Below are 25,823 nucleotides of genomic sequence, written 5' to 3'. Positions count from 1 at the left end.
CCCAGGCACCCCAAGTTTTTTTATTTAAAATATACATTATAGGGGCGCCTGGGTGGCACAGCGGTTAAGCGTCTGCCTTCGGCTCCGGGCGTGATCCCGGCGTTATGGGTTCGAGCCCCACATCAGGCTCCTCTGCTATGAGCCTGCTTCTTCCTCTCCCACTCCCCCTGCTTGTGTTCCCTCTCTCACTGGCTGTCTCTATCTCTGTTGAATAAATAAATAAAATCTTTAAAAAAAATAAAATAAAATAAAATAAAATATACATTATAATAATACAAATATTGAACACTCATTGTATGCTAGTCACTATTCTAATCTTCTATATATATTAACTCATTTAATCTTTCTGTTGCTCCTATTACTATCCTCATTTTGCCATGGAGATTTTTCCATATAAAGAGCTTCCTGGAGCTCTTACAGCTGCATAGCTTCCCACTGTATGAACACAACCTGATTTATAAAACTCATTGCATAGGGTTGTTTCTGTTCTTTGCTCTTACATACTGTGTTGCATTGTACAGATGTTATCTTGTCAGTGTGGAGATGGAGCTACAGAATAGATATGTAGAAGAGGGATTGCTGGGCCAGAGGATAAATGCATTGGTGATTTTGATGGCTATTGCCAAGCTGCCCTCTGCAGAGTTATTGGTTCTTTCCATAATCGCTCAGCATTTCTTGTTAATAGTATCACTGGTATTAATTGTACAGTCGATTACAGTCGTTGCAGCCTTTGTTGAGAACATTTATGTAGGACTTCTCTCATTTGATCCCCCCATGATAGCACTCCCTCATGAGTTGGGGATTATCCCTGTTTTACAGATAAGAAACTGAGGTGCAAAGAGGTTAAGTGACTTGCCAAGGGCACAGAGCTGAGGTCAGACCCACGTTTGCCTGGCTCTGCTTCAACTGCCACTTACCTCAGTCCCCGGCCCTGCCTCGTGGTGATGGGTCTCTGTCACTTAACATCAGATTTCCCCAGGCTGGAGGAGCTGAATGCTCTTGACCCAGTGGCAGCCCCCATGCTTCCCTCACACTCTGGGCTCTCCAGGAAAGCTCTGCTGGCCTGGAATAAGTGTCCTGTGTTTGATCAAGAGGTTCAAGCTCTGAGGCCGTGCCTTCTTGGGTGATTTGCGGAGGCTGAGAGCCGACAAAGCCAAGGACCAGGGCCTGGTGCCACAATTTTGGAGTCAGGTTGACCAGCAGGGTCTCCACTGGCCGTTCCAGAACAAGCCGATCTCAGTAACTGAGGCAAAGTGGCTCCACCTAAGTCCTTTCTCCTGGCCTCAGGTGGGCTGACTATCACTGCTAATGAGAGTAAGTCACAGCAAACTTTCTGGGAAAGTGACTAACAGTATTTTCCTGGGACCGTTTGAAGAGGCAGCATTGCAGTGTCTCAGACCACGGACTGCCTGGGGTTTTATATTAGTTTCCTATTGCTGCTGTAACAAATTACCACAAATGTATTATTACGTACCTCTGAAGGTCAGAAGTCAGAAATGGGTCTCACAGAGATAAAATTCAGGTGTCAGTAGGGCTGAGTTCCTTCTGGAGGCTCTTGGGGATAATCTGTTTTGCTTTTTCTGGCTTCTAGCGGTTCCCTACATTTCTTGGCTCATGGCCCCCTTCCATCTTCAAAGCCAGCAGGACAGCATCACAGGACCTCTGCTTCCACGATCACATCTTCCTCCTCACACCTGCCTGCCTCCCTCTCTTTGCTTATAAGGACCTCACCCAGATAATCCAGAGTAATCTTCCCACCCCGGATCCTTCACTTAGTCACATGTACTAGGTCCTTACCGTCATACAATGTAACATACTCAGGTTCTGGGAACTAGTACATTATTCTGCCTACTCCAGTTCACCTCTGGACTCTATCACTTACTAATTGTGTGACCTTGGACAAGTTATTGTATCTCTTGTTTAGTGTCCTCATCCTCAAAATGGGGATATAATAATTCCTACTCCGTAAGACCATTAGGAGGATTAAAAGGGTTGATATTTCTTAAATGTGTGTCTGACACAGTAAATGCTATGGAAGTGTCTGCTAGCTAAAATATATTAAATAAAATATATTAAATAAATAAATAAATAAAAATATACACACTTTTTGATTTAGCATTCCTATTATTTGTAACCTATTTCATAGAAACAAAAACATCCATGTGTTAGGCCACATAAAGCATTGTCCATATTGGCAAAAAAAAAAACCCAAAAAACAAAAAACCTAAGCAAAACAAAACAAAAACCCCCAAAACCCCACAAACGTACAAATAGGAAATCACTGGAATGTATGTGTGGCTCAATCGGTTTAAGTGTCTACCTTGGGCTCAGGTCATGGTCCTGGAGTCCCAGGATTGAGTTCCATGAGCCCTGCATCAGCCTCTCTGCTCAGTCTGTTTCTCTCTCTGCCCCTCCCCCCGCTCGTGCTGTCTGTCTCTCAAATAAATAAATGAAATATTTAAAAATAAAAAAATAAATGGGAAAACAGTGGAGAATAACTGTATCAGCTGTGGCACATATGGAATTTAAAGGAGCTATTAAAGAGAGTACATTAGATCTGTACTTATTAGACCTCCAGGAATGTCCTGAACAAAAGTTAAATTAGAGGAGGAAGTTACAAAGTCATTACTCATGATCTCATTCATGTTTTGTTTTGTTTTGTTTTTAAAGACAGACATCAACCCACCAAAATTGTTGTAGATACTTGAGCCAATTATTTAAGCTCTGAATGTCTCGGTTTCTTCATCTGTGAAATGAGGATAACAATAATTCTCCCCACAGAAACTCTACCCAGCATTACATGGGATGAAATGTATCAAGTCCTTAAAATCCTGCAAGCAGCTGCATAGTCTGACTATTTGTGTAGGGTGGTTTGAGCAGACAGCTGTGGAAGGATGCCCCCAGACGCTCATCTGGTTGCCTCGGAGGAGGGGAAAGGAAATTCAGAAGTGGTGTGAAGAGATGACTAACTTTTTGTGTGTCTGTGCATTGTTTCACAGACGGAGGCTCGCTCTTGTTACTTTAGTAACTTTTTTATGTTCTAATGTTTAATTGGTAGTTTGCACACTAGCACCATAACCACAAACTGAGGGGTGCCTGGGTGCTCCGTCGGTTAAGTCTGCCTTCAGCTCAGGTCATGATCCCAGAGTCTTTGGATCGAGCCCCCCGTGGGGCTCCCTGCTCAGCGAGGAGCCTGCTTCTTCCTCTGCTGGTCCCCCTGCTTATGCTCTCTCTCTCTCTCTCAAATAAACAAAACCTAAAAAAAAAAAAACAAAACCACAAATTGAATTGGGAAGAGCACGAACCTAGAAACCGACGAGGATTCAAAGTTTTGTAATTTTTGAAGAGGAGTTTAATTAGGAAAGTTTAAAGGGGGCGGCGAGCAGGGGAGCCCTAAACTAGGCTGGCCTTGTGTGTCCGCAGCATCTACTGCAGAGGCTGCTCCAAGCCGCTGTGCTGCTCGTGCGCGCTTCTGGATAACAGCCACAGCGAGCTCAAGTGCGACATCAGCACCGAGATCCAGCTGCGGCAGGAAGAGCTGGACACCATGGCGCAGGCGCTGCAGGAGCAGGACCGCGTCTTTGGCGCGGCGCACGCGCGCATGCGCTCGGCCGCCAGCGAGCTGGGCCGCGTGCGTGCGGATACCGAGGAGCTGATCCACACCCGCGTGCGCCAGCTGGTGGCGCACGTTTTGGCCCAGGAGCAAGAGCTGCTGGAGGGGGTGAACGCGCAATACCAGCGCAGCTATGAAGAGATAGCGGGCCAGCTGGGCCGCCTGGAAGCTGTGCTGCAGCGCATCCGCATGGGCGGTTCGCTGGTGCAGAGGATGAAGCGCTACGCCTCTGACCAGGAGGTGCTGGACCTGCACGGTTTCCTGCGCGAGGCGCTCAGCCGCCTGCGCCAGGAGGAGCCCCAGAACCTGCAGACCACTGTGTGCACCGACGGCTTCGACGAATTCCAAGTGCGCCTGCAGGAACTCGTCTCCTGCATCACTCAGGGGGCAGGTAAGCGCCCGAGCCGCCCTCCTGACCAACCCCTTTACTGTTTAAGGGCTTGCAGTTTGCTGTTGTTCCCTGGGGGAGATGGGCAGAAAAAGATCATTTACATGTGACAGGAAAGGAAACTGTGGGTTTTTAAAAAACATGGTAGATGCTCCCTTCGTAGATTCTAGAGTGCAGGGTAAGGAGGAGAGGAGGCCCTGACATGGGTCTGCAGCCTCCCAGAGGGGTTAGGGCTTACTAATTTGTAAGACCCTTTGGATTAGCTGTGATCTTGTGACCCTTGGAGAAGTTAAGAAAATAGAGAACCAGACCCAGTATCATTTTAATCCCTGAGGGTACCCACTCCAGGAAGTTCGCTGAAGCCCCATGTCTAGCAACAGAGAAGTCAGCTGGAACGTGAGGTTAGAGCAGAAGGGGGCTGAGGAAACCCCCTGAGATGGTTGGATGTTGACCAAAAAGCACGCTCTGGCTCGGTGGAGGAGATAGTTTGCCTCCAATGGCCTGTCATCTGGACCAGCTGCCCCCCTTTGTGGGCCCTGCCTGGTATTGGACACTTGGGAAGTAGACAGCAGACCAGCTCCTGACCTCGAGAGCTGTCCAGTCCAACCAGGACACAGATGGGAGCATATCCCATAGCTGGAGAATGAGGGGGTGCTTGGCTCTGCAGTCCAAATGCAGGAGTTGTAGCAGCTCTGTATGAGCTGGTGACGTCAGGGGGGCTTTCAAGAGACACTGGGGGGAGGAGTGCCCCAAAGGGCCTCCCGGATGAGGAAGCTTTAAAAGCTCTTTGACAAAACCTCTAGGCTGAAATCTGAGCTGTAGATAGATAAACTGGTGTGAGGATGCCCTTATCGGGAAAGGGGTGGGTTTCAGCAGAATCTGAAGGCATCTGGGCAAGAGCCAGTGATGGGGGCTCCCTCCCTCACTCCTGCGCTCGGAGCTGAGGGACGTGGGCTCGTAAAAGTTAATCCTAGAGTGGACGTGGACTCGTGCCTTCTGCACGGAGCAGTGAATGTTACTCCGTTTACAGGAGATGACTCCACAGAGTTTAAACAGCTTGTCTTCGGTATCGTATCTGGGCAGTGGCAAGGCAAGGAGCTCTTCTGAAGCGTGAGAAATTTAGATTACATGTAATAGACATCAGACTGTGGGTCATAAGAGTATCATGAAGCTCTCACTGTGTGCAGAGAAGTTGGCGAGCAATGACAACCTTGGGATTGTTCACATTTTGCCTTGGTGGTGGCCAGGAGATGGACAGAGGGTTTGGACTCTGCTGCCCCCCTCTCCCCCCTCTGGCTACGTTCATGCTTATTGAAATCAGGGAGCTCTCCTTCCAAATGACAGCCCCTCCATGGAGCTACCCCGGTGTTGTGAGAGGTCCTGAAGCCTGAGTCTCCAGGAAAAGCAGTGGGGATATTTCTTCCAACACTGTCCCAGGCCAAGATGCCTCTCTCTGGGCATGTCCCTGTCCTGCCTGTGACCTTCTCTGTGTTCTTCAGATGCAGCTGTACCCAGGCGAGCCGGCCCAGAAGCTGCCAGCACTCCCAGGGACTCTCTTGACATTGACCCGGTGAGATGGGTTGAGGTGTGAAGGGGAAGCGGTAGGGTCCGGCAGGTCAGGTGGGTTCAGAGTTCCCCTGTGGCGGGAGGGAAACTGAGTCTTGTTGCCATGTCTGCAGGCGGAGGAGGGAGAGGGCCTGAGAGGGATAGCGAGTGGCAGGACTGGAGCTTTCAGTGGGAGGGAGTAAAGGAAGAGCTGACAAACTGGCTGGTTCTGGGTCCTCAATGCCAGAGTAGCCCTTGATGGGTTCAGGAAGGAGTGGTCAGGAGGTGAAGAAGGCAGTCACTGTTGGTGGCCCTGACAGATGTGGTAGATGACCTCTCTCTCACCCTGTACCCCATCCCAGAGATGTGAGCCTTTTCCTGGAATCACCACAGGGGCCTTCCCCTTCTCTTCCCCCACACGTGGTTCTTGGAGAGGAGAATGGAGGCCAGGAGTCAGACCTCAGTCCCAGCAGCTTGGGTTTCATTGGTGTGATTTCAGGACCAGCATAGATGCAAGAACCACAGTTTCTCAGGATTGGGAGGTGTCCATACCCCCCTCTAATGATGGCATTCCCTCTGCAGCACCCTTGACCTGTGGCTGTCCACACACACACCTCCACCAACAGGAAGCTCACTCATTCTTGAGGCAGCCACTCCCATCTCTGGACTGCTCTTAGATTGCTTGCCAGGGTGAAAATGCAGTGGCACCCCTTTGGCTTGCCCTCTTGGGTGCTTGCATGCATGGTTCCTCTGCTTCGGGCTAAGCTTCCTGAGTTTCTTCTTGGACCAGGCGTCGTGGTCATCCAGGTTTGCAGGTGCCTGCCTGTCAAGGATGTGGGCCCCGGACTGATCAGACCTCCATGGAAAGCAGGTCTTCTGGTGGTAGCAGTCAGGTGGTGAGCCTTCCTAGCTTTGCCATCCATGGCCTCTAGGAGATAGATTCCCGTAGACAGAGGCAATCTGGACAGGCTTCCTGGAGGAGGCAGGATTTAGGCTCTGAGAGTTTTAGAGCTAGGAGAGAACATGGAGTCTAACCCCTTCTTTTGCACAAGCCGAAGTTAAGGCCTAAAGAGAGGGTGACTTAACTCAGAGCCACATGACACAGCAAGCTAGGGGTAGGACTAAAAGCCAACTCCTAACTGCTTTGAGTACTGCATCCCCATATGTATAGCTTGACAAGTAAAAAAGGACATTGTGTTTTGTTTTTTAGATAAGTGATACAATCACATGGTCAGAAGTAAAAACATAGAAAGTGATAAGTATGTCAACTCTACTCCCGATTTTTAAAATGTCATTGATTTGTACACTTACAGTTTCTGCATTTCACTGTATATAAATCGTACCTAAAAAAATTTTTTTCTGATCCCCAGGAGACGATAATTTGTAGCTCAGTTGAGAACGACTGTTTTGAGATGGGGAGGACACTCACCTAACATCTCTCCCTACCCCATTCCTCATTTGAGCTCTCCCATTAGTCAGCATTGCAATGATTTCTTGTGCAATGTAAGACTGTAATTGTGCCTAGTCTGTATTTTCACATAACACCCTACATGTGGCACCTTGCTGCCCTGATCCTGTGCATATATTATCTGGATTTTTCAAAAGAAAGAAAGAAAGTGATACATAATGTCTCACTCGCTCTCATCCGTATCTTTCCACTTCTTATGCCCATATACCTATCTTTATTTCTTACATATCCTTCCAGAATTTCTTAATGTCATTACAAGCAAATATGATTACAGGTAATTGGTTTTTCCATTCTTTTTTTGTACAAAGGTAGCATAATACCATATATTCAGAGTATTGTGCCCAGGCTTTTTTACCCACGGAAGTATTCTGGAATCACCTGGAATTTTTGCACTATCGGTAGGTAGGGAGCTTCCTGATGTGTTTTTGCATCTGCCTAGTGGCCTGTTGAATGGATGTAGCATGCTTTATTTAGCCAATTCACTGCCAATTTAAGTTGTTTTGGTATTAACAATGCTAGGATGAATAATGTCCCCATAGAAATCCTCTGCATAATTGTGCGAAATGCCCCCCCCCCCCGCCGCCCATGGAGCTCGGCTGTCTTCCAGGTGCCAGTCGCTGGTTAATTAACAGCATTTTGCCGGGTCTTTGTCTTTACATGACCTCTCACCATCCTATCCACTACTAAGCAGTTTGAACTTGGAGCATCAGAAGAATGCTCTTTTTTGCAAAGCCTCTTGCTTTCGCTTTGGTAGCAGGCTGGAGGAAGGGACAGTCAGGCCAGTGGAGCTGGGGGAGGGAAATAGGTTTCACACTGTGAGCCCAAGGGACCAGTGGAGTAGCTCCAGCAAGGCTGGGAGGCAGGCATGGTTAGGCTGTCCCAGGAGAAAGTCAGGTCCATCAGCTATGCCCTGAGAAAGGCCACTCTGGGGCCCGTGCCCCTGCCTTAGGAGGCAGAAGCTAGGCTTCTGGCACCAACACTTGATCCCTCTTGAAGTGGTTGGTTTACTTTCATTGCAGTCCTGTGCCCACGCAGAGGCAATGAGAAGAACAGCAGTAGGCTTGACTAGGACGGCCCAGCTTAGAGGCATTTTCCTTGTATTCTTCTCAGCTCTTTTTGTAATGTCGTTAAAATACTTCAATGAAAAAAAAATAAAACATTTTAAAGTTATAAAACAACTGGAAATCAGTCATCATGATTTTTTTGTCTTCAGAGAGCCCTCCTGTGTGTCCTCTGCTTTGTTAACCTGGGAGTGGGGGTGTCATGGGTGGGACAGAGGCAGAGAGAGGAACCCAGGCCCACCTGCAGGGAGTTCATAGCCCACGTGGAATGAGGGTCTTTCACCTACCAGCTATTTGTAAATCAGACACAAAAGGACCTTTTGACTTTTAAAAAAAGGTTCATGGTGATAAAATACACGTCACATAAAATTTACCTGGCAGTGGAATTGCTGGATCATATGGTAATTCTATTTTTAGTGTTTTGAGAATCACTATGCAATTTCCCACGGTTGGCTATGCCATTCTGTGCTCCCTCCAACAGTGGGCTCCAACTGCTTTACATTCTCACCCACACTTCTTTCAATAACAGCCATCCTAATGGGTGTGAGGTGATTTCAATTTTTGACCACTACCCCCTGTAAAGAAATATATTTGATATCTGGTCTCCAGTATCTGCACATGCATACCTATAGCCGAAATGGACGTTTTGCAGGATAAATGACCCTTGTTACACGGGACGGACTCTAATGCTTTCTGTTCTGTACTATTCTGCATAATATTAAAAATTGCTAGTGGTGACCCACTGGATTGCTTCCATGATCTGCTAATGGGTCACAGACTATAGTTTGAAAACCACTGGTGTAGAGCTCTCAGTGGAGATATTTTTTCCTAGAGGCCCAGGAGATCATCTGTTGTCCCCCCTTCCCCCAGATCCACTCTGCTCTGATCAAGAGAGACAACCCTCCTTCCTTTCTGTAAAGATGTTGAGAAAAAGAAACCCGGAGGGAAGGAGAGGAAAAGGAAGTCAGTCCATTATAGTAAAAGATGTGGGAGCCCACATCCCACATCAGAGTGCTCGGTACCAAGACGAGCCCCGTCTGGGGGGTTCCTGTCCCAGCACGGGGCCCCGGTCATGCTGGGCTTCCCTGGCCTGCCCCCAGCCCGGATTCCCCTGTGAGCGTGGGCCTGACGCCTCCTCTACCACACAGGAGGGACAGAGCTTGTCCCTGTGAGGAAAGCATATCCCTGGCCTCCTAGTCTCACAGCCCGGCGCCAGGCTTTTCCAGTGCAGCTCTGCTTGAGGAAGCGCCCCCTTCAGTAGTGTCCGGTTCCCTTTCCTTCCCTGCACAGACCACTGCAGGCCCCTGCTCGTGGTCTTCTGCTGGGCGCACAGGGTTGGAGGCAGGAATAGCAGGCCAGGGTCCCTGGAGCCGAGCCCCAGAGTCTGGGTCTCCCTCTCCGAGGGACACTTCCCACGTCACTTGTCGCTTACTTTCAGCAAACTGTCTCCAGCAGACGCGGCACAGTCTAGAGAAAGGTGGTGTGGAGGGGTGGAGGGGAGACAGTGACTAAAGGAAAGGGAACTTGCATTTCAGAAACACTAGATTCAAACCCTGGCCCAGGACCTTGGGAAATCAGTCACTTCACCTCTTGCGCCTCTGACCCTTCTCTGTAGATGGGCAGTAGTCACAGAATGGTCCCTATTTCTTTATACTGTTTTTTTATTGTGGTAAAATTCATATAGGAAAATTCCCCATTTGAACCATCTTAGAGGGTACAGTTCAGTGACATTTAGTACACTCACAATCTTGTACAGCCACCCCCACACACCTAGTTCCAAAATATTCCCATTATCCTGAAAAGAGACCTTGTCCCCACAACGTGGCCACTCCCCATCTCCCCCGCCCCCACCCCAGCGTCCAGTCTGCTCTCTGTCCCTATGCAGTGAGCTCTCGCAGAGACAGTTCATATAAATGGAGCCATACAACGTGTATTCTTTCGTGGCTGTCTTCTTCTCATTTCACGTGGCATGCAAGGTTCTTCCAAGTTCCACAGACAAAACTTCGTTCCTTTTTATAGCCAAATAGTGCTCCGCTGAATGGCTGTCCCACATTTTGTTTATGCGCTCAGTGGTTGATAGACATTTGGGGGGCGCCTGGGTGGCTCAGTCGGTTAGGCACCTGCATTCGGTTCAGTCAGGTCATGATCCCAGCATCCTGGGATCAAGCCCCACATCAGGCTCCTTGCTCAGTGGGGAGCCTGCTTCTCCCTCTCCCTCTGCCTGCCACTCTCTCTCTCTGTCTCTCTGTCAAATAACTAAATAAAATCTTACGCCCCCCCCCAAAATGATAGACATTTGGGTTGTTTCCACCTTTTGGCTGCCGTGAATATTCGTGTGCAGGTTTCCCTTTGAACATCTGTTTTCAGTCCTTTGGGCCTCTGCCTAGGAGCCGCATGGTTGGGTCATATGGAAATTCTATGTTTAACCTTTTGAGGACCTGCCCCACCTACCTCCTTTCGGGATGGGTGCGGGAAGCACTTCGCACCGTGCCGGGCACTGCGTGGTCAGCAAGCGGTCTTTACCACCAGCGTCGCCAGTGGTGCTTCCTAAGTACCCGCCGCTCTTCCAGGCTCAGCATACTTATCCACATGCATCATGGGACGGGCGTTACTGCTATTCCCAGTTTACAGAGGGGGTGTGAGGCCTGGGGAGTTGTGAGGGATGTATCCAAGGTGTGGAATTGCTGTTCTGACCCAGGTGGAGTTGAGGCCCAGGGGCAGAGTGAAGGTCACGGGGAAGTTCCCTGGAAGGGTCTCCTCCCTTCTAACAAGGCACCTGTAGAGCAGTGGGAGTGGCTTCCATCGGGAGTGAGCACTGTTCCTTGGAGCTAGTTGTTGAGCAAGCCCGAAGGCATCGGTGGTCCGTCTGATCCCGGATTCCGGCTCTGTTAGGATGCCCAGGAATTGAAGTGCCCTGGATGCCGGCACCTCAGGGTCAGGAGAAGGTGAAGGCATGGAGGGTGTGAGGAGGACTCCTGGTCCCCAGTGGGCCCTGGGTTCTCAGCCCCGGGCTCGCCAGCTGCTCATTTCCGTCTCTCTTGTTTCTGGACTTCACAGCCAGAGGAGATGCAAAGGACTCAGGCCCAGGCCCCGGGGCTGGCTGAGACCCAGACTGTGACTTTGGTGCAGCCGGTGCCTGGGGTACACCCGGTGCCGGTACACGCCTACTCCATCAAAGACGCCTCCTGCGAAGAGGTAAGGTTCTCTCCACCCCCCATCTCCATCCCTGGAGGCCCAGTTCCCACCAGGCAGGAAGGGTGGGCTTGAGTGAGAATCCAGGCCTTAATCAGCTCCTACTCTGTTCTCTCCCTTGCTCCTGGCTGCGTCTCAGGAAGCTCCCCTGTAAGCACGAGCCACTCCAGGGCAGGCCAAGGCCAGCAGAGCCGGTGGTCAGCAGACAGCCAGTGTGCATGGTGGCCCAGGGAGCATCCTATGTGGAGAGAGACACGATCTGAATGGGAGGAGAGCAAAGGGGGAGGGCCACAGGCCCCTGCCACCCAGGTCCGTGTCTCTGCCCACCCCCCCCCAGCACCCCTGAAGGCTGCTAACCCGGCCCTGTGACTCCCCACTGCATAGGAGGTCTGCAACACAGTCACGCCCCAGAAGAGGAAGTCCTGCCAGACTGAGTGCTCCAGGAAGGCCATCAAGATGGAGTCTGAGGAGGAGAGGGAGATACGGTTGGCCCGGAGCTCCCCCGAGCAACCCAGGCCCAGCACCTCCAAGGCATTCTCACCACCCCACCTGGATGGGCCCTCCAGCCCTGAAAGCCCCATTGTGGGAAACGAGGTCTTTCTGCCCAACAGCAACCATGCGGCCGGCGACCCCGGGGAGGCAGGTAGGGAAGTGGGTGGGCAGCAGAGGCTGAGGCCTGTGTGCTGTCCTCCAGGGGCTGGACGGGACCTTTGTTCTGCACCCTCACCCCTCGCAGGGAGCCCTACGCCAACAGCATCCCCTGTGTGTCACGCTCTCAGCTGCCACCAGATGGGGCAGGGAAAGCGCACGATTTGCCCGGGGAGTGCGAATGGATAGCTTACCAGGTGGTTTGCTGGGATTCCGGTGTGAGGAGCAGGAGAGGCTAAGGCCCACGGTTCCGTAGCTCCTTCCCCGACACACCCTTACAGTGCCTAGCACTGCGCCCTTGCACAGGCGGGTCTCCCCAGGTGTGTGTTGGTGGGTACCCAGCACGTGCCCAGAGAGACCTTGGGGAAAGTCCACACCTACCACTTCCCAAATTTGTCTGCAGAGGTCAGCTGCGTAGAGTACCTCATTTGTGCTAGATATCTCTTATGGACACTGCCAGACAGGGAGTCCTTGGGCATGAGTTGAGGTCAACTAATAGAATTCTGTAATGGTCAAGACAGTTCTTCCGAGATCTGCTTCACCCAGAGGCCCCCTTTGTTTTCATTCTAGGTCCCAGACTGAGCCCTGATCCTGCTTGCACACTGAGCCCTGACCGACATTCCTTGCTCACAATGCTATTGGTAATCAAAAGATTTTGATTAACCAAATAAAGTATCTTTTAATTCGAACGCCTCAGCTCGTGAGGCTGAGGATTGGAACAAACCAATGTGCTTCTTTAGGATTGCAGAAGGCTCCGAACCAGGGGCTGTTTGCCAAGCTGCCTGTACAGGGAGCAGATTCTGAATTCAGGGCCAAGAGCTGAATGAAGTCTTCGCGCACAGGGCACCAGTGGGCAGTGACAGAAAGGAAAGCCCTTTGAATAAATAGATCCATAGCAGCACACTCGGTGGATGTTCCCAACCCCTCCCTACCCACGCCCCCCCCCAGCCTTGCAGGGCACACATGGCCCACCCCATCCACTGGCCCACAGGGATTCCCACGGAGCACACCTGGGTCCCAGCCACTGGGCCTCCCGGCAGGGCCTAATGCTATCCCTTCTTCCCTGTTTCAGAGGAACGCGTCGTGGTGATCAGCAGCTCGGAAGACTCAGATGCTGAAAACTCGGTGAGTGGTCCAAAAGTTCGGCCCTGGACTCCTGCCTCCCCCCATTCCAGGTCCCAGGGGACACAGCCACAGCAGGTGACTCTCAGACTTGCCCTGCGCCTGGGGAGTTTGCCAGCGAGGCAGTGAGTTCTGAGCTGTCCTGAGGACAGTCTCCAAATGCCAGCTGCGGGCCTGGACCACACCAGCCCTCCCTCCGTACCAGGGCAGGAGCCTTCAGTAATCACATGTACTCCTCTGAAACGCTGCTGGAATGCTTCCTTCCAGAGCCCTGTCTCGTTTCTGGACTAGCTAATGCCTCTGTCTGGAGCTTCCTTATGTGTTCTCTAACCTCTAAGTCCTCAACGAGGAGGGTGGACAAGAACCCACACCCCAGTTACCCGCAGCCAGTGAGGGTCAGTGCAGGGCCGTGAGGGCATGGGCAGCACCGTACGGGGCCCAGACAGGCGAGTGTTCACTCCGTAAGAAAGAACGTTAAAGCCATCCCCCAATGGAACAAGTACCTTTGTGGGTTGCGACCCTTCCATCCCTGGAGGTTGGTTAATGGAGGCTGGGGCCAAGGGGATCCGAACAGAGTGAAAGGTTGGACTGGGTGGCCCCTGAGGTCCCTTCCAGCCCTCAGTCTGAGGTTCTGTATTGGAAAGTGCATGGAGCCCTCGGAGACCGCTGCACCACACTCCTCGCCAGCCCACCCCCTGCCAAGAGCGCGAGGAGCGTACCGCCTCTACCGGGCCTTCCGTCTGCTCCGTGGCGCAGGCCGCCTCCTGGCTTTGTCTTCCCACCGTCCCGCCGAGCAAGCTGCAGTCCCTGAGGCCGAGTTTCCCAGCCAGCCAGCCAGTTACCAGGAGGATGCTGCCAGCCGCCCCCACCGTGGGCCCAGCTTCCCGCCACGTAGAGCGCAAAGAACCACCCGACTTCACCATGTCTTCCGCTTGCCCCTCAAAGTGTGTTGTAAACCCTTGTGGACTTATCCTCCCCCTGCAGTCCAGGCCACCACCCCTGTCACCAGAGGGTCTCCCAGTCATCCTGCCGGTGCCCAGGAGGGTCCCTGCCACCTCCAGAGGGCCATGGGCCAACGCCGCCACCGCCGGGCTCGAGGAGCAGTGCGCTCCTTCAGCTACTCCCTCCGGGGCTCCCCCAACGTAACCCAGTGGCTCAACAACTTTTTTGCCCTTCCTCTCTCCTCTGCGGCTGCCCAGCTTGACACCTCGCTCAGCAGGGGGGATGGGAGAGGCAGAGCACCCCAGACTCTTAGGGCAGGAATCTCCCCCAGGGATTCTGACACAGCCCCTGTGGAGAACCCCCTAGTCTGGGTCCCATTCCCTTGCCCTCCAGAAAGGCCCCCGCACCAGCCCGGCCCCCCTCAGACAGGACTTTGAGAGCCTCCAGCACTTCCCTCCTCTACAGCTGCTGGCCACCATCCTCCTGGAACCGTGTGGCCACGCACTCGGCCCCCGCTCCACCGCGCTGCCTGGCCTAGCCCGGCCCAGGCCCCCGAGGCCCCCGCACACTGTGGGCATTCGGTGCGGCGTAGTCAGGGAACAGACCCAGGAAGGTATGGCTGCATGGACTCAGCAGGGGGAGGTCAGCCCTCTTCCCCGGACAGGGCACGACAGATTCAGGCCACTGCTCCTCACGTTCCTGGGCCTCTTTGCCCAACATTAGGAAGCATCTGTTGCCCTTTGCACCTCCCACTGCCCCATCCCACCACCCCAAGGCTTTCCACTGGGCCTCTACCAGGACCTTAGCCCACGAGGGCAGGGACGGTGCCGATCCCAGGAGCTGGCAGATACGGCTGCTCAATAAATATTTGTTGAAAGATTGCCCTTGCAAACCCTTCTTCCATGACCATCACAGTCCCTGCTGGACTTAGCTCTTCTCTTGCAGGCAACTTCATGTCCTCCCTGCACTGAAACTGGGTTCTCAGCTGGGGTTACCACATCCCCTCTTCTCCCACACCCTGCAAGTGTCAGCATGGGAGGTGGGTCAAGGCCTTCTGTGCCTCCTGGACTGTGTCGGTCCCCCCATCTGGTAAGGTCCCCTGTGCCTTGAAGTTCCAGGTCTTGAGGGGAATCCCACTTTCCCCAGATGATTTCACGCCTCCTCCTGCCTCCCCTCGCATAGGGAAGGCTCTAGCCCTTGCCCCCCAGGGGGCCTCTCCTGAGCCAGGGCCAGCCTTCTTTCTGGGTGACTTCAACACCCAGCGCCCTGGCCTCTCCGGGGTCTTCACCCCATTCCATTACAGCCACCAGCCCCATGGTCAACCCCTGCACCTCACCATGCCGAGAACTGACCCACAGGAACTCTGACCATAGCGTCCTGTCCCTCGAGCTCTCAGGTACTTCGAGGGCCCCTGTCTTCCCGGCCCCAGTTCCCGTAGCTCCGGCTACTGCTCCTCATCTTCCTTCCTCTCAGGCCTGTTCTTTTCCACATTGTTCTTCCAGCTACGGCCCCTCTTCTCTTCCTAGTGTGTCCTTTCCTGTGGTCTCAGCTGTGCCCGTGGCTTCAGCTGGTGCCTACAGGCTGGGGATGCGCGGTGCTCACTCCAGCTGCCAGACCAGGGTCGATCGCCTGTGGGCCTCCAGGGTCTGCGCTTGGATGCCCCTTAGATCCCTCCGACTCATTTTTCTGCCTCTCCTCTCAGTCGTCACACCATCTGCCTGGCTGTGTGCGCAGAGGCCCCTCTCGATCGTTCCTCAGCGCTGGTCAGATTCTCAGTCTTAGCCTTTCTACAGTCAACATTCCTCTGAACCCTGGGCACTTTGAAACCTTGTAAAACAGAACTGACCTGGGGCGGAGGTGGAAGCCTGGGAAGGAAACTGTGAGAAAGGATGGCAACGCGGGGGGTCTCACAGACTTCACTGCGAGTTGGGTGCAGGCATCAAAACCAGCAATCTTGGGAGGCAGGTGTCAGTCTCAGCCTCAACTGTCAGCAGGGAGGTGCTACGTGATGTCTGAGGTTATTCACGGAAGGAGGGAGAAACTCATTTTAGGTCGTGAGGAGTTAAAACAATTAGAAGCAGCTACTCATCTTCGGAGACCAGCTCTGGAGTGGGGGAGAGCCGGACGACCACTGCTTTTATGTTGGTATTCTTCAGACAGCACGGGTTTTTTGGTTTTGTTTTATTTTTTTTTAAGATTTTATTTATTTGTCAGAGAGAGAGTGAGCACAAGCAGGGGGAGCAGCAGAGGCAGAGGGAGAAGCAGCCTCCCTGCTGAGCAAGGAACCCCATGTGGGACTCGATCCCAGGACCCTGGGATCATGAACTGAGCTGAAGGCAGATGCTTAACTGACTGAGCCACCCTGGTGTCCCGAGACAGCATGTTTTTTAAATTAAACATTACGAATCCCAAACTTTAAAAAACATACCTTTAAAAAGAAAACCAATGAGGGCCCCTTCGTGCACTTCTCACCCACCGCCCGTGCCCCCTTCCAGAGCCCTGGCGCTCCTAGGGCGCCCGCAGCACCTTGGCTGGGGAGCAGGGCATCCTTCGCAAGGTGCTCCAGGCTCCCGTGTACCCTTGAACTCCCGCTCTGGCTTTCGTCCCCCCTGCCACGTGTGAAGTTGGCCTACGAAAAGGGCACATTTTCCAAGTGTACCAGGTACGTAGGGACCCCCACCCCAGGCTGCAGCGTGTCAGTTGCTGGAATCTAGCGAGACGCTCCTGAGGGCTCTGGTACAGGCCTGGCCAGAAGGGTGAGGCTCGGGGAGAGACTGCTTGTGCAGGAAGAGCCGTCTGTGAGCTGGAAGAGGTGGTGGAGGGGCCGGGCCTGACGGTGGGTCAGCAGTGCCTCTGACATGAACCCCGTGTTAGGGTCTGAGGCAGGAAAAAATAGAATGCCCTCACCTACTCTTGAGACAGGTGACTGGCCCCTGTGTCCTGCAGGAGCAGGACCAAGTGGAAGCAGGAGGGGGTGGTCCGTGGCAGTAGTGGCCAGCAGTAGGAGGGAGGCCTGTGGGGGACAGCCGATCCATGGGGCGGGCTGTGACGCTGGTGAGGGTATCAGGAAAAGAAACAGGTGCTTGTCTGAGAAGATGGTAGCCATGGTCCCCGAGGGGCAGCAGCCTGCAGAGGGGCTGGAGCAGTGGGCAGAGGGCAGCAGGGGCCATAGGGTGGCCCAGTTCACAGATACATGGGAGGGATTTCGGGGCTTCCAGACTTTGCAAGAGCTGGAGTTTTGTGTCTGCATAAAAGAGCAATGCGTGTGTCTCGCCAAACTGATCCCAGCTGTCACTGAAGCTTGGGTTAGCTGAAAAGGTTCCTCAGGAACTTGGGGACTCTTGATAAGAATGAATAGCGGGTACTGTCTAGACAACTTCAGGTGACCAGGTGCTAAATATCAGAGAGTCTGGCTCCTGTCTGGGTGGCTGCTGACCAAGCATGGAGTGAATCAGTAGGACAGTAGTTCTCAACCCTGGCTGCACACTGGAATCTTGGGAATGGGGTGGGGGTTGTTACCAATGACAGGTTCCTGGGTCCCACCCCCAGAGATTGTAATTGAATTGGTCTGGGGTGCAAGCCCGGCATCTGGAGTTTTTGAAGCTGCTGTTGCACAGCCAAAAAGGAGAGAACCACTGAATCAGGGGATTCAGTCGCATGTCTGTGATTGGTGTGTGTATCAGCCTCGAATGGAGGTGACCCGTACGGACATGGGCTATGATCCAGCAGGGGAGGTGGGGACACTGGATCTTCCCAGAGAAATCTCCTAGACTTGTGGAAGGTGATGAAAATGTCAACCCAGCTGCTTCCTATGGGTATTGCTTGGGGCGGCCAGTAGGCCCGCTGTGTGGATTCGGAATGCAATTGCCCTGCTAAGTGGATCTGTGTTGGAGACGAGTGAACTGTAGCTCACAAGCCGGACTGCATGTGTCTCCTAGTTACATGTGTATTCTGGAAACCTCGTGGGCTCTCCGTGGCTCCGTGGAGCACAGTTCTGCAGTCAAAGAAACATAGTCCATTAACCAAGTATAATAAAGAAATAAAGCCTAGCATTGCCTCTTTCAAAGAATATTAAAGGGGGTTTGACTCCCAACTCCCAGCAGCACGTCTTCAAGTCCTCTTCTTTTCTTCGGCTCCCGTCATGCCCACTCCCTTGTTCCTTGGAGATTCCCACTTCTTGCTTTCCAGGCTGTGTACACGGGCTCTCATCTTTCCCACTCATGCTTCCCGTTCTGCCGTTCCTTTTCCCTTTCCAGCAAATCTCAGGCCTTTTCCAACAAAGGGCCTTTTCCTGGCTTGGGTCCAGGTCTGTGCTATTATCCCTCTAGCTCCCCACCCACACACTCAGTTACCCTGACTGTGGACGGAAGCCCGGCAGTGGTGCGCCTCTCTTGAGCGGGGCAGGGCGGGAGGACAGCCTGCACCAGAACCTCTCGTGCTGATTGCCCTTCTGTGAAACCTCTATCTTTAGAAAAGTCTTTGGTAAGCGCGCCGGTACTTCCTGGCCATGTTGCTGGGATTTAAGGCAGAGAGAGGGACATGAGTGGATGGGCTGGCTGGAGTTCAGTGGAAGGCCTTCTGGCGAGATCATCCCCTGCACTTGACAGGAGTCCCCAGGGGTGAGGAGGAAGCTGAAAGGAGGAAGAGGCAGGGCTGGAAGTTCCAGCCTTCCCACCATTGACCAGCTCAGCAGAACAGGGGGTGTCCTTTCATTAAGGGAGCCGGACAAAAGACATTGCACCACTATAAAAGAAAAAATGACCCCAGTACAATGGGAGGCCCTAAAAATGAGATTCTGATGGCCATCATAAATGGCTCTGGTAGGGAGCTCCAATCATGGAAGAGAATATCCGCAGAGGTGACTCTGGCTCTAAGGCCCGAGAAGACATTCCAGAGGGAAGGAGCCAGGTGGAGGCGCTCAGGGCCCCTGCACGAACTTTTGTGGTTACGTTGGGAGCAAAAAGAGGAAGGAAGAAGAACAAGCTCGGCGCGCCATGGCAGTGGGTGGCAGAGAGGACTCAGGAAAAGGGACAGCTCTTCACCTCCAGGGAGTAAACAGCAAGAGGAGTCCAGCTCTTTCCAGGAGCCCAGGCGCAAGAGCAAGGTCTGGAAGGCTGAAGAGAAAAAAAAACACCTGGATTTTTCCCTCGGGGGAGGAAAGTGGCGTCTCTGGTCCACCAGCCAGCAACTTCGAGGAAGACACCTGTATAGGGCTCCTTACAGGGAGGAAAGGGAGCTGGGACTGGAGACAAAAGACCTCGAGCAAGGCATGTGAAATAAACCTTGGACTTGCCCGAATCAAGGGTACGGATATGCCAGGCCTTTGATGAAGACTTAAATTAGGGCCTGATGTATAGAATCCCTGCACTCCCAGGCTTCTGTAAGCAAGACCAGCTCTGGATGGATTCACAGTGAATGTCTTTCTATCAGCGACTTGGGAGGAAGTTGGTGAGCCTGGAGTAGGGCTATGAAAGCAAAAAGAGAGAATCAGCCACTTCTAGGAAAATCCAGCACACTGTGTCTGCACTTAGTAACGACTTCACTCTTGGCTGAAGTTTTGTTCAGATGTTTCACCTGGAGAGTAAGAGGGCCTAAACCCATGCTTATTCTCTCCCGAGCCAGGGACATTAGCCAGAAGCCAGCGTTCGTTCTTGGAGGCTTCAGAGAGTCCCAGGGGAGGCCAGCATCATCACCCTGCTGGAGGCAGTCCAGAAGTAGGAAGGACCCAAGGTCTGCTCTGGACTCTGTCCCAGCAGTACCCCCAGCCCTGGGACACGTGGCCCTGTGGCATCAGCCATGTCGTTTCCTCCTGGTCTCTGGCTAACATCCCAGGTGGCAGCCCCACGAAGTTCTGAGTAGGCCACCAAAGACAACTGGGTGTGGCCGCTGGCACATGAGGAGAAATTCACTTTAGGGAGAGGCTCCACTACCCTCCAGCCATAGCCCCTTGGGAGCCTCACAGAGTCGGAGCCCTTCCCCACCCCTGAGGCCTTTTGAACTGTTTTTGCCTGGGTGCTGGAGAGAACCAGGCGTTGGGTGCCCAGGCTAGAGGAGCCCCGGGCCTGCGGCTTCCCTGCGCAGCTGGCTCCCGGATGCTAAAGGACAAAGGGACTCCAGGCCCTGAGACTTCTCTCTCCACGGCTCTCGCTTCTGGGCTCTGAGTGTCCACCTAGACGTGGCGTTCCTGAGGCTGAGCGGCCCTCCCCTCCCCCTTTGTGTAGGACACTGGGGCCCAGGCTGGCCATGGGGACAAGAAGAGCCAGGCTCCTGGCCCTTTCCAGAGAAACTTCGGGGGTTTGAGATGAGCCTCCTTCCTCCTGTCCCAAGTTCATGGTGTTTCTTCTGAGTTTGTTCAGAGAGAAGGGAGCAGTAGACCCCTCCAGCCGCACCCACCACAGCAATGGCCCCTTCCCCGAGCTTTCATGCCCAGCACCATGCACGCATGTGCACATCAGTCACATATGCTCACACTCCCCCACACTGGTCGACACCAGTTCACAAATTCACACCCGATGCACGCGCACACATTGGACATTTGCATTCATTCCCATTCGTACTTTCACACACACGCACTCGCCTGCGTGATCTCAGCCTCTCACTCCTACTCACTACTACATGGTTCACACATGGCCCTTACATGTGCACACACACACACGTCCATTCATGTGCACACGTCCTCATGCACACGCACTCACTTAGGCATACACCTTCCCCTTCCCAATACCCTGCTGTTCCTCATGTGCGTGCAGATGCCCCAACCATACCAGCTTGCTCATGTCCCCACACTCACACCATGCACACACACACACATACACGCTCACGGGCACATGCTCGCATTGCCAACATGCGCCCTCACCCTCTGGCCCCCTGACCTGTTGGTTTTTCTGTGTTGCAGTCCTCCCGAGAGCTGGATGACAGCAGCAGCGAGTCCAGTGACCTCCAGCTGGAGGGCCCCAACTCCCTCAGGGTCCTGGACAAGAGCCTCGCCGACCCCCAAGCAGAAGACAGGCCCCTGGTTTTCTTTGACCTCAAGATTGACAGTGAAAGTGGGTTCTCCAATGGCCACCCTCACCCCTTTCTAGCTTAGGCTCCGAGTCCCCAAAGTAAGTGCAGGCAGAGCTATGTTCTGGGCCCAGGAGAGCCCAGAGCTCTGGCCAGTGACCGCAGCCAGAGAGCAGGCAAAGCGCTGCGTCTCCCCTGGGACTCCAGCTGTCCCACTTGGCTGATGGAATAAAGACTTCTGTCTCAACCAGCACCTGAAAGCAAGGGGCAGGCGCCTCCGTGAGCTCACCTCTGACCAGCGCTTCTCTAAGAGAGCCCTGGCAACACGCCTGTAAACAGAAACAGCACAATGTGCGAAGTCACCACTATGAGGCCAGCAACTCAAGCAAGGCCTTAAGCCTGACTGCAGAATTCTGAGTACAGAGCCCATTCCACAGGTGGGCCGCACAGAGAGGCTGACAGCCAAGATCACGGAGAAAGATGACCCCTTCTCCCAGAAGCCCCTCAGCTCCGCATGGCGCTTACCCGCAATGCCCTTCGCTGAACCCGAAAGGCCCAGCCTGCCCTGCGGCACAGCCCCAGCACGGGCCGGGCTGGGGGCCAGCCCAGCCCGGCGGAAGGAGTGCTGTTGCCCCAGGACAGGGAAGTCATGTGCAGACCTCACAGGGCAGCCCTGAGCCACATTCTGAATGGAGTAGATTGGGCAGGTGGGCCGTGTGTCCCAGGGCTCTGACCGGCCAGGAGTCTTGGCTCAGTGATGGATGGGATTGGAGCGGAGGGTGCAGTGGAGACGAAGAGGGGTCCCGAGTGTAGGTGGGTGAGGCTAACAGAAGGCAGGCAAGAGGGACCTGGATCTAAACTGTTCGGCAAAGTCTGGGGCAGGGGGCAGAAGAGCTACTCCCGGCAGGTGAGTGGGGGTGTTTGGAAAGCAGCCAGCCCTCCCCTTCTGACTCTTGTCCTCACGAGAGCCAGGGTAGAGCTGCGTTTAGAGGCTGATGTCTGGTTCCTGCCGGCAGGCCCCCAGGTGGGGTCTCTGTGTGGGGGGCCAGCAGCCCGAGAGGTCCCGCTGCTCCCGCCCTGTGCCCCTGACACCCCCGGGGCCTCACCCTGCCCTTCTCTCCTGCCCAGCCCAGAAGATTAGCCAGCTGGCGGCCGTGAACCGGGAGAGTGAGTTCCGCGTGCTCATCCAGCCCGAGGCCTTCTTCAGCGCGTACTCCAAGGCCGTCTCCCTGGAGGTGGGGCTACAGCACTTCCTTGCTTTTCTGGGCTCCATGCGCCGCCCCATCCTGGCTTGCTATAAGCTGTGGGGACCCGGCCTCCCCAGCTTCTTCCAGGCCCTGGAAGACATGAACAGGCTGTTGGAGTTTCAGGAGGCCGTCGCGGGCTTCCTGGCCGTGCTGCCCCTCATCCGGGAGCAGGTGCCCGGGGCCGGCAGCTTCAAGCTCCAGAGTCTGGCCAAGACCTACCTGGCGAGAAACATGAGCGAACGCAGTGCCCTGGCCGCCGTGCTGGCCACGCGGGACCTGTGCCGGCTCCTCGACATCGGCCCGGGCCCCCAGCTAGCTCAGCACGTCTACTCCTTCAGCAGCGTGCAGTGCTTCGCGTCCCTGCAGCCGCTGGTGCGGGCGGCCGCCCTGCCCCGCGCCCAGGCCCGCCTCCTGGCCCTCCACAACGTGAGCTTCGTCGAGCTGCTGGCCGCACACCGCCGCAACCCCCAGCAGGGCCTGAGGAAGTATAGCCGCTACCTGAGCCTGCCGTCCGCCTCGTCGCCCCCCGTGCAGCACGCCGTCAGCCTCCAGGCTCTGAGCGCCTACTTCAGAGGCCTGCCCGAGGAGCCCGTCGCGGCCCGGGCAGAAGGCGTCTCTGCTGCTGTCGCTGGCCGCAGCCTGGCAGAGAGGGTGTGCCAGCAGAGCTGAGAGGAGGCCCAGACTGGCTGCGAATCTCTGGGGATAGAGAGGGCCGGGGTCCCTGAGCCAGCCCCCACCCCCGGCCCGCCTGTCACAGCATTTCCAAGTCCTGGCCCCCAGCACTCAGTTGTCATTTGGTCTGGAATCAATTCTCTGGGACCAAATTCCCCTTCTCTAAAAACCCCACAGAGAAGGTTCCGAGTCCAAGCGAGTCCAAGTCCTGACCCCCCAGGGGCCACCAGATCCCCTTTCAGGCTTTGGGAGCACCCATGGGTTGGGTTCCCCGAGTCCTGGCCCCTCTCCTCCAGGAGCCAAAACCAGGGAGTAAAGAAGGCCCAGCCTCTGGGCTGAATGGCCCCCAGCCACCCAACCTGAAATTTCCATGAGTGTCCCTGCAGCCCCTCCCTGACCCCCAGCCACTGCCCTAGGGGACCTGCTGACAGCCCCCATAGACACTGCCCGCAGCACCCCACAGGTACCCAAGTGCCTTTCAAACCAAGCCGCTGTCATGAGTTTGGGTTCTCCCACCATCTGCCTGTCTGAAGGCCAGCTCTCTGTTCACTTCTTTGGGGACAAAAATGCATTTTCATCCCCAAAGGACCTCACACCTGCAGAGACAGAAGCTGCTGCCCCATGCCTGCCCCTCCTTCCAAAGGCTGACCCTTCCAAGCTGGCTTCTTTCCTTCTGGCCACACAGGCACTCCCCCTCTGTCAGGCTTCGTGCTTCGGTCCTCAGACCATCAGCCCCTCCCAGCATGGCTTTTGCTCTCTCTGCGCTGCCCACCTCAGCCCCACTGAGGAATGTCCCCTAACCCAGCTCTGCTTGCCACATACACCAGGGACCCGCAGCGTTGGCATCCCCCGAGAGCCTCTACCCCAGACCTCTGGAATCGGCATCTCCGAGGTGGGCCCAGCAAGCGGTTTTAGCATGTCCTCCAGAGGATTCTGACGCCCGCTAAGACTCGGAACCAGTGCTCTGATAGGCTACTCCCCGAAAGCGCAGCAGAGTGCCGTAGCAGGGCAGGTCCTGGTCCTGAGGGCACGCAGAGGGTGACCTAGGAAAAGACCCCTCCCTGAGCGCTGGCATCCCCACCTGCTCAATGGGCCGGTTGGCCCAGCTGGTCTCAGAGCTCCCGTCCAGCTCTGCCATTCTGGGATTTTAGACATGGACCGCTGCCACCGAGGCAGTGGGCGGGACAGTTTTCAACTTAAATCCAAACTCTCCGCCCTAACCCCAGCCTTGCAGTCACACCAGAGGTCAAAAGCAGAAGGGAGGCAGGTCACTGCCTTCCCTCTGACCAGGAGAACCACTGTCCCCACCCTGCTCCCCTCCTCCCCTCTTCCTTGGCTCCCGCCACCGGACACAGCCCAGGCCTCCGGCCTCCATTGCCCGAGCTTTCACAGGGGTGAGGTCTGCATGCCCACACCTCAGCCCCCATCCAACGGGAGCCCTGGAGACACACTGAAAGATTGTATTGGAACTGGCTACCACAGTGGGAGTGCTGGTCGACCAGGGAATTCTGATGCATTTAAAATAGGATTCGCATTCAAAGCAAGTGCTGGCTCAGAAGCTCCTGTGGGAACAGGCTGATGGGGCCGCAGCCTGGCTGTGATGACTGTCTTGGCAACTGCAAGGCAGCACCTGGACCACCACTCATATCCTCATCCCTCAGCCTCACCCTGATTTGGGCAGTGCCCACCAGCTTCCAGCCCCACAGCGCTTGCTCCCTGCAGAGTGCTTGCCACGGGTTTTATAACAAAGGGCTGTTCTGCCCTCTCTGCATTTATCCAGCTTCTAATAAAGATGTGAATGGTCAAAGTCTGGTGCACCGATCCAGCACTGCTCAGCCCCCCAGGAGCCGTGATGCAGCCGCTTGCCTGGGGAAGAGGGTATGCTTGCGGACATGGAGCAGCTGCCCTTTGTCACGTCCTTTTGGGACTCAGCAGAGTTGTTCAGTGCTGAGGACCTCACAGATGTGAACTTCCCCATTCCAAAGGGGGAGACCCAGGGTGGGCCTGCCTGAGATCATCTCCCCAAAGGAGAGGCACATGGAGGCACCAGTTTCACGATTTACCCCCTAGAGGGCGTCAGGAGCCAGAGACCAGTGTCCATAAGAGCCTCACCTCTGCCCCCTGCTGGGTAATCTTGCACCCCTGTGTGTGTCTCCAGAGTCACAGGTGGTAAAACCCTCAACAAGGGGGAGGGGAGCCCAGGACATTAGGGATGTGTAATTAATGTGCCGCTGTCCAGGGTGTCACCAGTGGAATCCATGTTAGTTCGTGCAGGGAGTCCCACGGCTCAGGCAGTGTGGGTGGAATGGCCGTCGCCAGGCCTGGGTGAGCAGCCTGGTGATATCATTGGATCAGTGCCACCACCCTTAACCCCACCTACCTACCCCAGATACCCAAATTCCAGTCCTGGAGTTTTAGTCTCTAAGAGCAAGCCCAAGTGTGTCCCCTGTGCCTCATGTTTGAACACTATCTCAGATTCACCCATGTCAGCTAACCATGAACTTGCGGGACTCCACGTCAGGGGGCATTGAGTTTCAATCCTCAGGCCCCAGGCTCTGACTGGTCTGGTGTGTCAAGCTCACTGATGCACGGGCTCTGACTCTGTCTAACGGGATCACATAGATCATTTTTCCCGCACAGGCTCTTGCTTGAACCAATGAGAGAACGTGCAAATAGGTTTTTAATATGTGAAGAACCACACAAATATAAGATCTTATTTTACAGACAACCAAGATGACAGTTTTATTGCTTCGTAAGTTACAAGAAATGAATAGATCTTAGTCTTAGCAAAAAATACACATGGGCTTGGCTTCAGGGAAGAAAGAACAAGATCTGGCACACAGCAGACAGTTGTGGGGGTCCAAGGGAGTCAGGGAGGAGAGCAGGGGAGTCCAACTTGGAGTGGTTGAGAAGTGCGTGGCTC

At 54.3% G+C, this 25,823-nt stretch overlaps 1 protein-coding gene across 11 annotated transcripts in view; it reads left to right on the top strand.

Moving 5' to 3' along the window:
• PML (PML nuclear body scaffold) overlaps positions 1-24,707 on the top strand; it is a 40,941-nt gene extending 16,234 nt beyond the window's left edge. The window contains exons 3-9 of one of the 11 annotated variants that reach the window (XR_004627781.1): positions 3,424-4,004; positions 5,501-5,571; positions 11,133-11,270; positions 11,652-11,910; positions 12,486-12,556; positions 12,656-13,040; positions 13,682-13,777. Coding sequence is in view for 9 of the 11 variants with exons in the window: in XM_002922985.4 (XP_002923031.2) it covers positions 3,424-4,004; positions 5,501-5,571; positions 11,133-11,270; positions 11,652-11,910; positions 12,988-13,040; positions 20,875-21,025; positions 22,110-22,897 (2,041 nt within the window). In the remaining 2 variants the exon portion in view is untranslated. Of the gene's footprint in view, positions 1-3,423; positions 4,005-5,500; positions 5,572-6,128; positions 8,193-11,132; positions 11,271-11,406; positions 11,571-11,651; positions 11,911-12,485; positions 12,557-12,655; positions 13,041-13,681; positions 14,861-20,874; positions 21,026-22,109 lie in introns of those variants that run through there. The other 10 variants (XR_004627782.1, XM_002922985.4, XM_034668071.1 and 7 more) reach the window with 10 other exon arrangements.
• The last annotated feature ends 1,116 nt before the right edge of the window (positions 24,708-25,823 follow it).

Source organism: Ailuropoda melanoleuca, chromosome 9 (genome assembly GCF_002007445.2).
Source record: "Ailuropoda melanoleuca isolate Jingjing chromosome 9, ASM200744v2, whole genome shotgun sequence".
Taxonomy (NCBI): domain Eukaryota; kingdom Metazoa; phylum Chordata; class Mammalia; order Carnivora; family Ursidae; genus Ailuropoda; species Ailuropoda melanoleuca.
Note: the sequence above shows the minus strand (reverse complement) of the source record. Positions and strands in the feature narration are given on the sequence as shown.